Raw genomic sequence first — 13099 nt, 5'->3', positions numbered from 1 at the left:
CGAAAAATAGTTGAATAAATGAATGGAGACAGACCAAAGTCAGCTGATTACCACTTTAAGAACAGAAAGTACTAAATGTTTTAAATATTTGTTTAGATATGGACTTCAATTCCATATTGTGGCCAGTTAATAAAGTATCAAGACAAAAATGAAGGAATGGAACAAGGACATTAAGATAAGAAAAAAGGGGACAGGAAAAGACAGAGGGAGGGTAAGGGACCAACAGGGAAACAGGCACAGTGTAAGAGACAGTGGGGAAAAAAAGGGAAGTGGGGGCAGGAGAGGAGTAGACTGGAAATATAGAAAACAGTAGAGAAATAGGAAAGGCGGCAAAGAATAAGGGCAAAACCTAACAGACAAAGGTGCATTTGTACCAAAAAATTTATAACTGCCCTCCTGCAATCTGCAGCTCACCAGGGCCATGAATTTCAGAGTCTAAACTTCTCATCACTCATCTTTGAAATGTGAGTTGGCTGGTTAATTACTGTTCACAGTTTTGGGGTTGTTTCCCTGTAACTAATTTTTCTTAGTCATAGCGGCAGAGGCCAAAACAAAAACATTCCTCAGGTATTATTAATTCAGGCCAGGGAGTGATCCTTCCCCATCAGCTCTATCCTGATACTGTCTACTACCTAAAAGCAAGAGAATCCTTTCACAAAGGGAACAACACTTTTGTGATATAAACAAATACCACATCATTTCATTATTATTTAAGTTGAAAATTTTTAACAGTACCTAACACAGTACTGGGCACATGGTATACAATCAAAATGATACTTCTAAATTCAGCTTTTTAGGTTGTTGGGTTTTTTTTTAAGTAGAGAATGTTAGTCTCATGAAAAGAGCATTCTGAAAGTTGGTGATCTGATGTTCAAATCTATTTCTATAATCGATTACTTACACGTATTTTCCACTTCTGTGATACCATTTTTATCATCCTTTTTACTCCATCTTGACTTAATTAACAATATATGATTTGAATATCCTGAATTAAAGGGAAGCTCTCAAAACCCCAGCAACTGTAAATAGCTATGATGATGGCTGCGGATCCTTGATCAATGCACTGCTGACCCCTCTCAGAATGGTTCTTTCACTTTCACTGCATCCCTGAGCTTTGTTTTTTTTGTTTTTAAAGATCTGAAGTAATAAAAACTCACTGTCATGGCTAAAAGCAATGAGACACAGAAGAGGCCCTATTTTCAAACCTCTGGTAACGTCAGAAACAACAGATTAATCAAGGTGAACTTTAAAGGGACAGAGCGAAGGAAAGAAATGGGACTAAGAAAATAATCCATGGTTCCCCCTGTTATCATAGAATAGCTAAGTGACAAGTGGCCAAGTCTATGTTCCTTCATTCTTTCCACTTTCTTCTCCATCCTCCCTCCTTTTTTCTTTCTAATTTTTCTAGGGTATGATGAAGAAGCAACTACAAACATACAAGTAGCTGTATAGATACAGATATATTTCACTTTGCACAACAAAATGGGTCCTTAAAAAGTTGTATAAACCTATTATTTTGTAACAAATTGATCATGCTTCTCTTTAATTTATCATTTTTGAGATGCTTAATTTTCATTCCTGATTAATCATTAATTTTGGCTTTAGGTTTCTCTTCCCTCCTAAAACTAGACCGAAAAAAGTCTGGAAACAAACTCTTAGATCCTTGGGGAGGTCATCATTTATCTAAATTCTCTGGTGACTTCCTGTTTAATGCAAAAATGTCTCTTTGAGCTTTGGGATTTTATACATTGTTTCCACAGAACTTAGCATGAGGAGTCACATCAACTATAACTAAGCTGGAGTAGCAGCAGAAAAACAATGTGATGTAGTTTATACTGGAAGATCCTCTCATAAAATGTCTTCCTCTACCATCAGTAAGCCTATTCATAATGGGGCGGGGGGGGTAAACATGTCTGAGGAGAGGGCGTAGCAATGGAAATGCCAGTGATTAAATTAAGAAGATAAATAATAATTGCTGGAGAAAAACAAAACAGCCCAAACAAGTGAATCTTTGAAGAAAGGAGTGTTGGGACAAGATCTGCAATCTAGGAAAAGGGAAAATGAGACAAGCAATTAGTACCACAATTTAAGATTAAACGGTGAGGAAGGATAATGAGGTAAGTTGATGCCTGAATAAATAGCAATTTCCAAAAAATGGCATAAAGGTGCTGGGGGAGAGAAAACGTTTTTAGGTACTTCTTATAATTAATTCAACTTACTTTGACTTATACAGACTATCTAAACTTTAAACGTTGATTCGTGAAAATAAGCAGGAATTTTTTGTCATTTATTTGTGTCCAGATGTGCATTTGGATCAGAAGTTGATGGCAGAACGCGATGGTAGAAGAAAACGGAGCCCCCATTTCATGAGGAGGAAACAGAGGCACGTGGAGGAGAATCTGAGAATGGGGTCAGCTGTCGTGACCTCAGAGCAGGACCTTGTAGAGTTGGTTCCCATTTTGCTTCTCTACAACAGGAGGGGATACTGTGTAGGATGCCTTTTCTCTCATAGTCAGAAGTAGCTCAGGGTTATAAAGCATTATTAAGGTTTTACTTGCCCAACAGAATCCTCAGACAACACCTGAAATCTGCCCCCTGCTTTCATTAGCCTGAATCTGAGAGTTGTGCCCCAGCACTCTGTCAAACACATCATGTGGCTGCGGGTAGAAAACAATCCTTTCCTTGTAAAATGGAGAGCCTGCAAAGTAGGTGTTACCAGTGTGTGTGTGTGTGTCTGTGTGTGTGTGTGTTGCTACACCCAGTACTTTTTTTTCAGAGTATTTATCAACTACGTGGTGAAACACTTAGCATTTACATACGCTAATCAATTAAATTATTGATTCATTTATCAGGAACGGTAACTCTACAAGACATTCAAAGAAAAAAATTAAAAGAACTTTGAGAAAGAAGGTTGAGAAAGGCAATTCACAATGTATCAAAGCATGAAAATATAAAGATCTTGCTTTTCAAAAAACGTCCGTGAACGTACAAGTCATTATAGGACCTTTACGATATAGAAATAGTCAACAGGAAAACTGATTATCTTATTTAGTATGTAACATATGCATTTTCACTACTCTTTCTTCACTGACCCCTCCTCCACGGGTTTCATAATCTTTGCATTCTGTTCAGCCAAAGATGAGACTATGTTCTAAGAAACTAATCATTTTCAGTCAATTTAAATGATCACAGTGATTGGCAAAGTGATAGAAATATACCAACCCCTTGAAACCAAGAAAGGAGCATTCCCCAATGTGTTCACTGACTCCAATATAAATAGATCCATTGTTCTTCCAGAAGTGGACCTTCCATAATGGCCAGCATAATAAATTTAATTCTAGCTCTGAAAAATATGTCATATAATTCCCAATCTACAAAGCCTCCATTTTAGCATATTACTTAGACTTCTTTCTGATCTGGCTAGAGTCACACAGAAAACTGTCAAAAATATTCTGTCTGTCTTCTGTACTCATTTAAAATGAGAGAATAACTTCTTTGTTTGTCATAGTCACTGTAATATTGGAATTGGGAGAGTCTTGTAAAAATAAAAATTCATGAGTCAGTACATTCACATTCCATTAGTTACCCAGTCTATGTATCTCATTCAAACCTAAAATTCTTCTCTCTTCTCACTCTCATCTGATGACCTTGCTTCCTATTTCATGGAGAAAAGAGAAGAAATCAAAAGACGCAGATGTAGAGAATGGACTTGAGGACACGGGGAGGGGGAAGGGTAAGCTGGGACGACGTGAGAGAGTAGCACTGATATATATACACTACCAAATGTAAAATTGATAGCTAGTGGGAAGCAGCCACGTAGCACAGGGAGATCAGCTCAGTGTTTTGTGACCACCCAGAGGGGTGGGATAGGGAGGGTGGGAGGGAGATGCAAAAGGGAGGAGATATGGGGATATATGTATATGTATGGCTGATTCACTTTGTTATAAAGCAGAAACTAACACACCATTGTAGAGCAATTATACTCCAATAAAGATGTTAAAAAAAGAAAAAGAGAAGAAATCAGAAACTGAACTTCCACATGCCCTCACTACTTCACTGACATACCTGCACCCATGCCCATTCTCTGCTTCCTCAAGGACAATGAACTCTTTGTTCTCCTGCATTCAGATCACTCTTGTTTACAAAAAGATTTTGCCCCTATGACTCTCCCCTTTCTCCTCTTAATCATTAATTTTTCTCCACTCTGTGAGATCATTGTCATTAACATCCAAACATTCTTTAACAGCATCCACCTTATAAATTACCTTCCCCTATCCTATATTTCCTTGCTTCTCTGCTCTCTTTTGTAGTAAAAATTCATATTTTTATAGTAAAATTGCCATGTTTTCCCCACATAATGACTTAGGAATCCAAATTGCTTAACTTATATGATAGAATATTCCCTTTTTCGTACTACCATTCCTATAGACACAATCTGAGATCTGACAACCAAGTTCTCTCCTTTAATCAAGCTTCTCTCTCACTGGCCTGACCAAGACATTTCAATCATAATTTAAATAACAATGCTGTTGATAATATAAAGGCAGCAAAGAATCCAGCTGCTTCCTTTATAATTGTACTGAACCCACAACAGCACTATCAGCAAAAACTGACTTCTCCATAAACTTTAGCAAGTACGTTTTAAATAACTTCTAAGAAACAAAAATTAAGGGGTATGTTTACAATTAGTTCATATTACCATTAGGATGCTAATATCTATCACTAATTTTTTGACATGATACTGAAAATAAATCATCTCAATGTAACTATACATAATATAAAATATATAATCTATTTTAATATATTTAAATGTTTTATATAAAAATATGTATTTTAATCATAAGAAAAAGGGGACATCCATTGATTAAGTTGACCTCATAAAATATGAACAGCATTATTTATTTAGGAAAAAGGAACTCTTCAAGGAAGTCTCACACACTCAGTTAATACTCAATACAAATCATTGCCCAATCAGAAGAACTCAATAAGAAGGAAGATTATGCTGTTTTCCTTTGCTAGTAGGATGAACAATTATAATCTTGGTTGTACTGTTTAGAAAAATCTCAAATCATTCAATCAGATGCAAATAACAACTGAAATTAGATTCTTCCTTTGGCCAGTAATTTCTTGATTGTGAACTACAGAAGCAGGACAATGTAGTTAGGTCCTGCTGCACACAGAATTTTGTGACTATTCTCTATTTAGTCCAAAAGAGATCTCTTGTCAAAATTTGATTATGAATATGAGCAATGTAAAATATCATTTTATAATAAGTATTTACATACTTATTAGGCATTAATTGTAAAATGAATATAACATATGTATAGTTCCAAATATTTCTGTAGTGTTGGACTGAATGTATGTCCTGGGCTACAAAAATGAAGGAAAGTGCCACCTAGAGGCAGCACTGGATTGCAGGCATTTGATGGCTGAATCTGAAACCAAAGAAGCTGATACGGAGTATAGTCACTGTTAAGTCAGTATAATATATTGGCAAAATGTTGAATAAGGCTCAGCTTTTTAAATTAACTTTAATCCTTGATTATTTCCAGAACTGACTTCAGTATTCATCTAGTTTAACCAACTCACTTTGCAAACCAGGAAACTGAAATTCAGAACTGTTACAGGATTGTCCCAAGGTTGCCCTGCAGTAAATGAGAGAGCTGGGCTGGCACCAAGTTCCTCACTCTTTCTCGAAAGTAATTAATTCCATTCATTTGGAAAATGTGCTAGACAAAACAGTATCAAAAATGTGTGAAAGTATTGTTCTATAGTGTATAAAATAATATTGAAATTTGAAAATTACTGTATATCTTTTCCTTATAAGCCAAAGAGGCTGCAAACAATAAATGAGCTTTTATAATACATTTTCTAAACTGTAATATTTTTATAAGAATATAAGTGTGACTTTCATAAACTCTAATTTATGGCTCTTGAAATGTGTTTAATTGGCAGTAAGCTTTTTCAAGATACAGAAGATACAGTCCCTTTTCACTAAAGTCTCATTAAATTAGGTATCTGTGTCTTTAATGCAAACATTCACTCTTTTGCATAAAAAAATCTATTGAAGAGGAAGATGTAGTTTGATACCAAGTATAGGCTGAATATGGAAGTACACACTGATTTTTAAAATCTCATTCTAACATGGTAGCATCTTATCTGGGTCAGAGTAACAGAATACAAACTAAATGTTAGAAATAAAGAATGTACGTACTATTTATTGAGCTACTCTTTACGAAGTTTTATGTTAGACACTTTGAATACTTTATTTCACTTTAATTCTATTGCAGAAAATTTGATTTCACACATCTAACTTTCACCAAATCCCTTTAAAACAAGCATAAAGAGATTTTATGGAAAATTAAACACATAAAACCCCAAGAAAGAGAGAACAGGAGGAAAGATAACAAAAAAAAATTGTGGAAACTGTAAAGCAATTGGTTGATTACTGAATAATTTAGCAGACTGAGAAAAACTAAGTCCTAAGGCCAACACTGGAGAAAGCTGAGAACTGTCTGGAATTATACTACAGCATCCCCAACAGGCTCAGAAACTGGGATTTCCAGGTACTTCTGGATGTGGGTGAAAAGAATAAGGAAAACTGGCAAGTCTGTTTAGGACACAGCCAGACCCCTAGATTCATCTTCCCACTCTCCTCAGCTGGGACACTTTCCTTCCCCAGTCCTGACAAAAGACTGGAGGTTTATTCTCTGGGGAAGGTTAAACAAGTCTCTGGACTGGAAGACACTCAGATAATTAAATGAAGAGCTCCCAGAAAACAAAATATGATAGCAGCAATTAAAAACTAAATAGTAGTGATGGATGATTAAGTAAGTTGAGAAAATCTGTTAGAAAGAAGAGAAAAAAACCCCCCAAAGATATGCAAAATATAAAAGACTCAGACCAAGATTCCACTATCTGAATAACAGGAGGTCCAGAAAGGGAAATAAATCATCAAAGAAATAATTCGAGTAATTTACCTTTAAACATTTGAAATTGCAGAATTTGCAGAATTTACAGAATTAAAAAAATCTACTCACTGAGAGGTTAGCAAAATGCATAAAAAGTAACCACATCAAGACATTCCATTATGAAATTTCATAATATTGAAAATGAAGACTCTGACAGCTTCTCCAGAGTGGGGGGAGGGAAACTCAGCTCAAACATAAAGGGTTAGGAGCCATAAAGCCCTCAACTACTCAGCAGCAAACCAGAAAGCTATACATTCTTCAAAGAAGACTTAGACATGTGTGAACAGTTAGGGGGTGTTAAATGGAATTTACACAGGCATACAAATAAACATGTGGCATACCGATCTCATCAGAATGATGGCATAACTATGTTGGGAGGATTGAGCAATAGAAGGATGTCACTGAGGTTGGTGGGGGAAGGGGAAGAAAAAAGAGCTAAATTTTCATTTTTCAGGTGTGAAATCAATAAATAATACCAAAAACTAAAATCAAGAAGCAGTAATATAATCATATTATTTATCATTTACCTGAAAGTAATTAGCCGATAATCAGCTTAAAGATGTGAAAGTGGTTGCCTGTGGACAGACCAAATGAGAGGAGGTGTGGAGGCAGGGGGAGCGGCAGACTTCTCTTCCTAATAAAGCTTGTAGATCTACTAGATTCATCAAACATGCGCACGTACACCTTGAGTATGAAAGACTCATTTATATTCGCTAAATTAAATCTAAGTTCTATAACCCTTGGAAATGTAAAAGTAATGAAAAACAGGAGTTAATGGGTGGAAGTAGGTGTGGAGGAAAATATAGGGGCAGTAAATCTCTTATCTTACACAGTAGGAGATCAAGGGGCTGTCAAAAATGTACGAGTCAAGAAATAGAATTTTTATGAAGCTAAATAACAAAAATTTTTTTCATGAGCTTGGTAGGGATTGGAAGTGGGGAGAGAAGATAAGTGAGCTAAATTTCTCTCATGTCATAGAGGGGAATCAAAAGCTATTTTTAAATTGACATATTAACAAATAAAGTATATGCATATTATTTAAGACTTGGATTTAAGCTCCGGAAAAACTAACCATAAAATGGTTAAAAATAAACACTTTTGGTGAGTAGGAATGAAGGAAAGTATATTGAACCTTACTTTACATTTAGCATCCTCTTTGGTGTTTGAATTTGTATTATGGCACATGTTGTTGGTATAATAATTAAATAGACAAATAAAAATAAATCTATTAATAAACACTGGGTGGGTCAAAAGGTTCCTTCGGTTTTTTCCGTGAGATGGCCCTAGTAGTGCTTAGTTGTCTTTAACTTCATTCGAAACAATTTTGTTAGATTGTATGTAACAGCTGTCACATCAGCATGAATTTTAAAAAAAGACATCAAAATTGGTGAATTTTTGTGTAGCCATTTTAATATTGAAGATGGAAGAAAAAAGCAATATTTTCGGCATATTATGCTTTATTATTTCAAGAAAGGGAAAAATGCAACTGAAATGCACAAAAAGATTTGTGCAGTGTATGGAGAAAGTGCTGTGACTGATTGAATGTGTCAAAAGTGGTTTGCGAAGTTTCCTGCTGGAGATTTCTCACTGGACAATGTTCCACACTCGGGTAGACCAGCTGAAGTCGATAGCGATCAAATTGAAACAATAATTGAGAACAATCAATGCTATACCACGCGGCAGATAGCCAACATACTCAAAATATCCAAATCAAGCGTTGAACATCATTTGCACCAGCTTGGTTATGTGAATCGCTTTGATGTTTGGGTTCCACATATTAAAGTTAAGCGAAAAAACCTTCTTGACCATATTCCCTCATGCAATTCTCTACTGAAACATAATGAAAATGTTCCATTTTTAAAACAAATTGTGACGGGCAATGAAAAGTGGATACTGTACAATAATGTGGAATGGAAGAGATCGTGGGGCAAGCCAAATGAACCACCACCAACTGCACCAAAGGCCAGTCTTCATCCAAAGTAGGTGATGTTGTGTATATGGTGGGATTGGAAGGGAGTCCTCTATTATGAGCTCCTTCCAGAAAACCAAACGATTAATTACAACAAGTACTGCTCCCAATTAGACCAACTGACAGCGGCACTTGACGAAAAGTGTCCAGAATTAGTCAACAGAAAATGCGTAATCTTCCATCAGGATGACACAAGACTGCGTGTTTCTTTGATGACCAGGCAAAAACTGTTACAGCTTTGGCTGGGAAATTCTGATTCATCCGCCGTATTCACCAGACATTGCACCTTTGGATTTCCATCTAGTTTGGTCTTTACAAAATTCTCTTAATGGAAAAAATTTCAATTCCCTGGAAGACTGTAAAAGGCACCTGGAACAGTTCTTTGCTCAAAAAGATAAAAAGTTTTGGGAAGATGGAATTATGAAGTTGCCTGAAAAATGGCAGAAGGTAGTGGAACAAAAGGGTGAATACGTTGTTCAATAAAGTTCTTGGTGAAAATGAAAAATGTTTCTTTTATTTTTACTTAAAAAACCGAAGGCACTTTTTGGCCCTCCCAATAATAGAGCAGATGATCACATCCTATCTAGTTTTATGTCTAGATTTTCACACAAGTTTATTTGAATAATATTTTATAAAGAGACAGCAATTTTTGTTTCACAGCTGGTCTGTAGCATAAAAGATACAAATGCTGGGCTTCCCTGGTGGCGCAGTGGTTGAGAATCTGCCTGCCAATGCAGGGGACACGGGTTCGAGCACTGGTCTGGGAAGATCCCACTTGCCGCGGAGCAACTGGGCCCGTGAGCCACAATTACTGAGCCTGCGCGTCTGGAGCCTGTGCTCCGCAACAAGAGAGGCCCGCGCACTGCGATGAAGAGTGGCCCCCACTTGCCACAACTAGAGAAAGCCCTCGCACAGAAACGAAGACCCAACACAGCCATAAACAATAAATAAATAAATTAATTTTAAAAAATTGCAACAGTGAGAGGCCCGCGCACCGCGATGAAGAGTGGCCCCCACTTGCCACAACTAGAGAAAGCCCTCGCACAGAAACGAAGACCCAACACAGCCATAAACAATAAATAAATAAATTAATTTTTAAAAATTGTCTAAAAAAAGATACAAATGCTGATTTATGATATTTTAGTCTGGTTTCTATTTTTAATCCACTATGTAAGTACAAAGATTGGTAAACTACTGTCTGGTCAAAATATGTTGATGCCAGGGTATATACTTAATAAAATAATTCTATGAAAAGGATCCTTCACATCTAGAACCAGAAAATCTCACACAGTAATTCACTGTAATTTACCTCCTCAAAGCACTGCAGGCCTGTATAACCCTCCAAAGGGAGATGCTGCAGTTTTACACACAGTGAATACTTCCATTGTCCTAATGCTACCCTTGTCCTACTTCTATGCTTATAAACATGGCACTATTTTTACCTTGAATAATGCATGGCTTGGTGGCCTGCAATATTAAAATAGAAGTCTGTTGTGTGCTTCATCTCATTGGTGTGCCCAGTGGCCTCGATCCAGTGTCCTACTGGGAGACAATAAACACCATCCACCAAGTTGTTTTCATTATAAATACAGCAACGGTCGTGGTGAGGTCCATTGCCTAGAACAAGAAGAAATGACAAACAAAGCAGTTACATCAATGTTTTGCTTAAACAGCCACAGAGCTGCTGATACAAAATTAATAGTAAGATGAAAATAAATACAAAGCTGCATAATCTACACATTTCAGTATAAACAAAAATAGACTAGAGTAAGAGGGAACACAGTAAAAATTTGTAGAGTTACTTATGAATTTCATAGAGTCCTATGCTCCCTTTGAATACATGGATATTTCCAAAAGCATATTAACTCAGAATTTCTTGGGACCTTTCAGTGCCTTAAGAGCCTGTTGTGAGTCATTTTGTAGCCTGATAAGCTGCTGAAAAGGGTTTTTAAAGCCATTAATGTCCCTGAGCTGCATACTTTTATCTTCCTGGTATGCAAATTTATGACTAAGATCAGTAATAAAGTGTTTCAGTATCAGCTCAAGCAATAAATTTTAAAAAACAAATACATTAAGAAATAATAAAACAAATATCACATCCAATCCAGTTTGCATGTAAATCAGTGGTTAGTATTAGCTTCAAATGGGAAAACTAAGTATCACAGAGATTAACTAGCTTGTCCAGGGTCACAGAACTAATAAGTGCACAGCTATCAGTAAACTGATACCCCTAGACCCCAACTTTCAGGCACCTGACACCTTCATGCTGTTTTCTGCCTACTTCACAAGCACCAAGACACACATCCTCTTTCCAGTGAGTGGAGCAAAAGAGGCAGAGACAGAAGAACATGTCTCTGAAGACACTACTTGCCTACATCACAATTCTGCCCAGTATCAACTACACTAGTAAACAGACCTTTTATTTCTATGAAAATTGTAATTCGTACATTATTTTTATTAGCCCTTCTTATGTGACCACCCCATTTCAAATAATTCTTTTCCTTAAACTACCTAATTTCCATATATTGTCATTTATAAGAAAAACATGTAAGCAAAATAAAACAGGAAAAGTCACATTTATTATGAATATGAAAATTCGACTCATTTGTTCCTTGCTCTATCTTACACAACATTTTACCTGAGGTTATTTGGCATAAAATCTATTTAAAAAAATCCTTAAGTCATTGGGCATTTCTTTAGAATGTAACTCCCTTCCATCAGATAGAAGGTACAGGATGGCTCCTTTAATAAATCATCATTGATCTTCCTAGCTCAGACTCCTCTTTTTCTCTTGATGGCTACAAGGCACTAAACCAACTGCCCTACTAACCTTGATATTTAATAGATGAAAATCAAACTATACTAGCAATTTCACTTCTAGAAGTATATCCAACAGAAATATAAGATTAAAGAAAGATACATAGATGCATACATGTGTGTGGCAATACTATTTTAATAGCAATACGGTAAACTACATAAGTTCATCTATACATTTTTCCACAAATATTTATTGAATGTTGACTATATGACAGGTATTATACTAAGTCATGTTAAAGATTTAGGTATTTCCCATAAGAGCAATGAAAAATTAAAATATTTTAAGCAGACAGGTGACATGACCACATTTTTATTTTGAAAATATCTCTCTGGTTATAGAGTAAAATATTAATTCAAGCACAATGAGATTAGAAATAGACAGTCCATTTAGGAAAATACTGCATTAACCCAGGAAAGAGATGGTAAAAGCTTGGATGTAGAAATGGAAAGGAGTGGGAAGATTCAGTAGGGAAAAGCCACAGGACTTGGTGATTAATTTGATACGGGAGGTGAAGAAAAACGGGAACCAATAATGACTCCTAGGCTTCTGGCAAATACAACTCAATACATAGTGGTACCAGTCACTGAGATGTGAAATCTGGAAGAGTTGGAAGGAAAGATCATCAGTCTGGTTTTGGCATTTGGGGTTTGAAGTGCTATTTAGATACAAAAGGAGATGTCAAGTAGAGAGTTAGAGTTATTGATTTGACACTCAGACCAGAGATCTAAACTAGAAAAATAAGTTTATGAGTCATCTAAGTATAAATGGTAATTGAGACAAGGATATAGGTGAGTCACAGAAAAACCCAATACTTTATACATTCTTTTTTAAAATTTTTATTTATTTATTTATTTTTGGCTGTGTTGGGTCTTCATTGCTGCGCAAGGGCTTTTCTCTAGTTGCGGCGAGCGGGGGCTACTCTTCGTTGCGGTGCATGGGCTTCTCATTGCGATGGCTTCTCTTGTTGCGGAGCACGGGCTCTAGGCGCGGGCTTCAGTAGTTTTGGCTTGCGGGCTCTACAGAGCAGGCTCAGTAGTTGTGGCGCACGGGCTTAGTTGCTCCGCGGCATGTGGGATCTTCCCAGACCAGGGCTCGAACCCATGTCCCCTGCATTGGCAGGTGGATTCTTAACCTCTGCGCCACCAGGGAAGCCCAGAAAAACAATATGGATTGAGAAGAAAAGGTTTCTAGAACCAAGTTTAAAAGCATCTCAACATCGAAAAGCTGGACAGAGAGGGATGAGCTTACAAAGGAGGCACAGAAAGAGAAGCTGGAGAGGAAAACTAGAAGTGAGTAAGTGAGGTGGGGGAGCATGACTGAAACTGTAAACATAGACTAAAA

The 13099-nt window shown here is 36.6% G+C and overlaps 1 protein-coding gene across 1 annotated transcript in view; it reads right to left on the bottom strand.

Moving 5' to 3' along the window:
* Nucleotides 1–13099, bottom strand: part of EPM2A (EPM2A glucan phosphatase, laforin) — a 101641-nt gene that overhangs the window by 38618 nt on the left and 49924 nt on the right. Inside the window, exon 2 of the mRNA XM_059941054.1 lies at nucleotides 10383–10557. Coding sequence (XP_059797037.1) covers nucleotides 10383–10557 — 175 coding nt within the window. The remainder of the gene's footprint in view (nucleotides 1–10382; nucleotides 10558–13099) is intronic.

This window comes from Balaenoptera ricei, chromosome 12 (genome assembly GCF_028023285.1).
Source record: "Balaenoptera ricei isolate mBalRic1 chromosome 12, mBalRic1.hap2, whole genome shotgun sequence".
Lineage (NCBI taxonomy): Eukaryota > Metazoa > Chordata > Mammalia > Artiodactyla > Balaenopteridae > Balaenoptera > Balaenoptera ricei.
The sequence above is the reverse complement of the archived record's forward strand: the minus strand, read 5'-3'. Positions and strand labels throughout refer to the sequence as shown.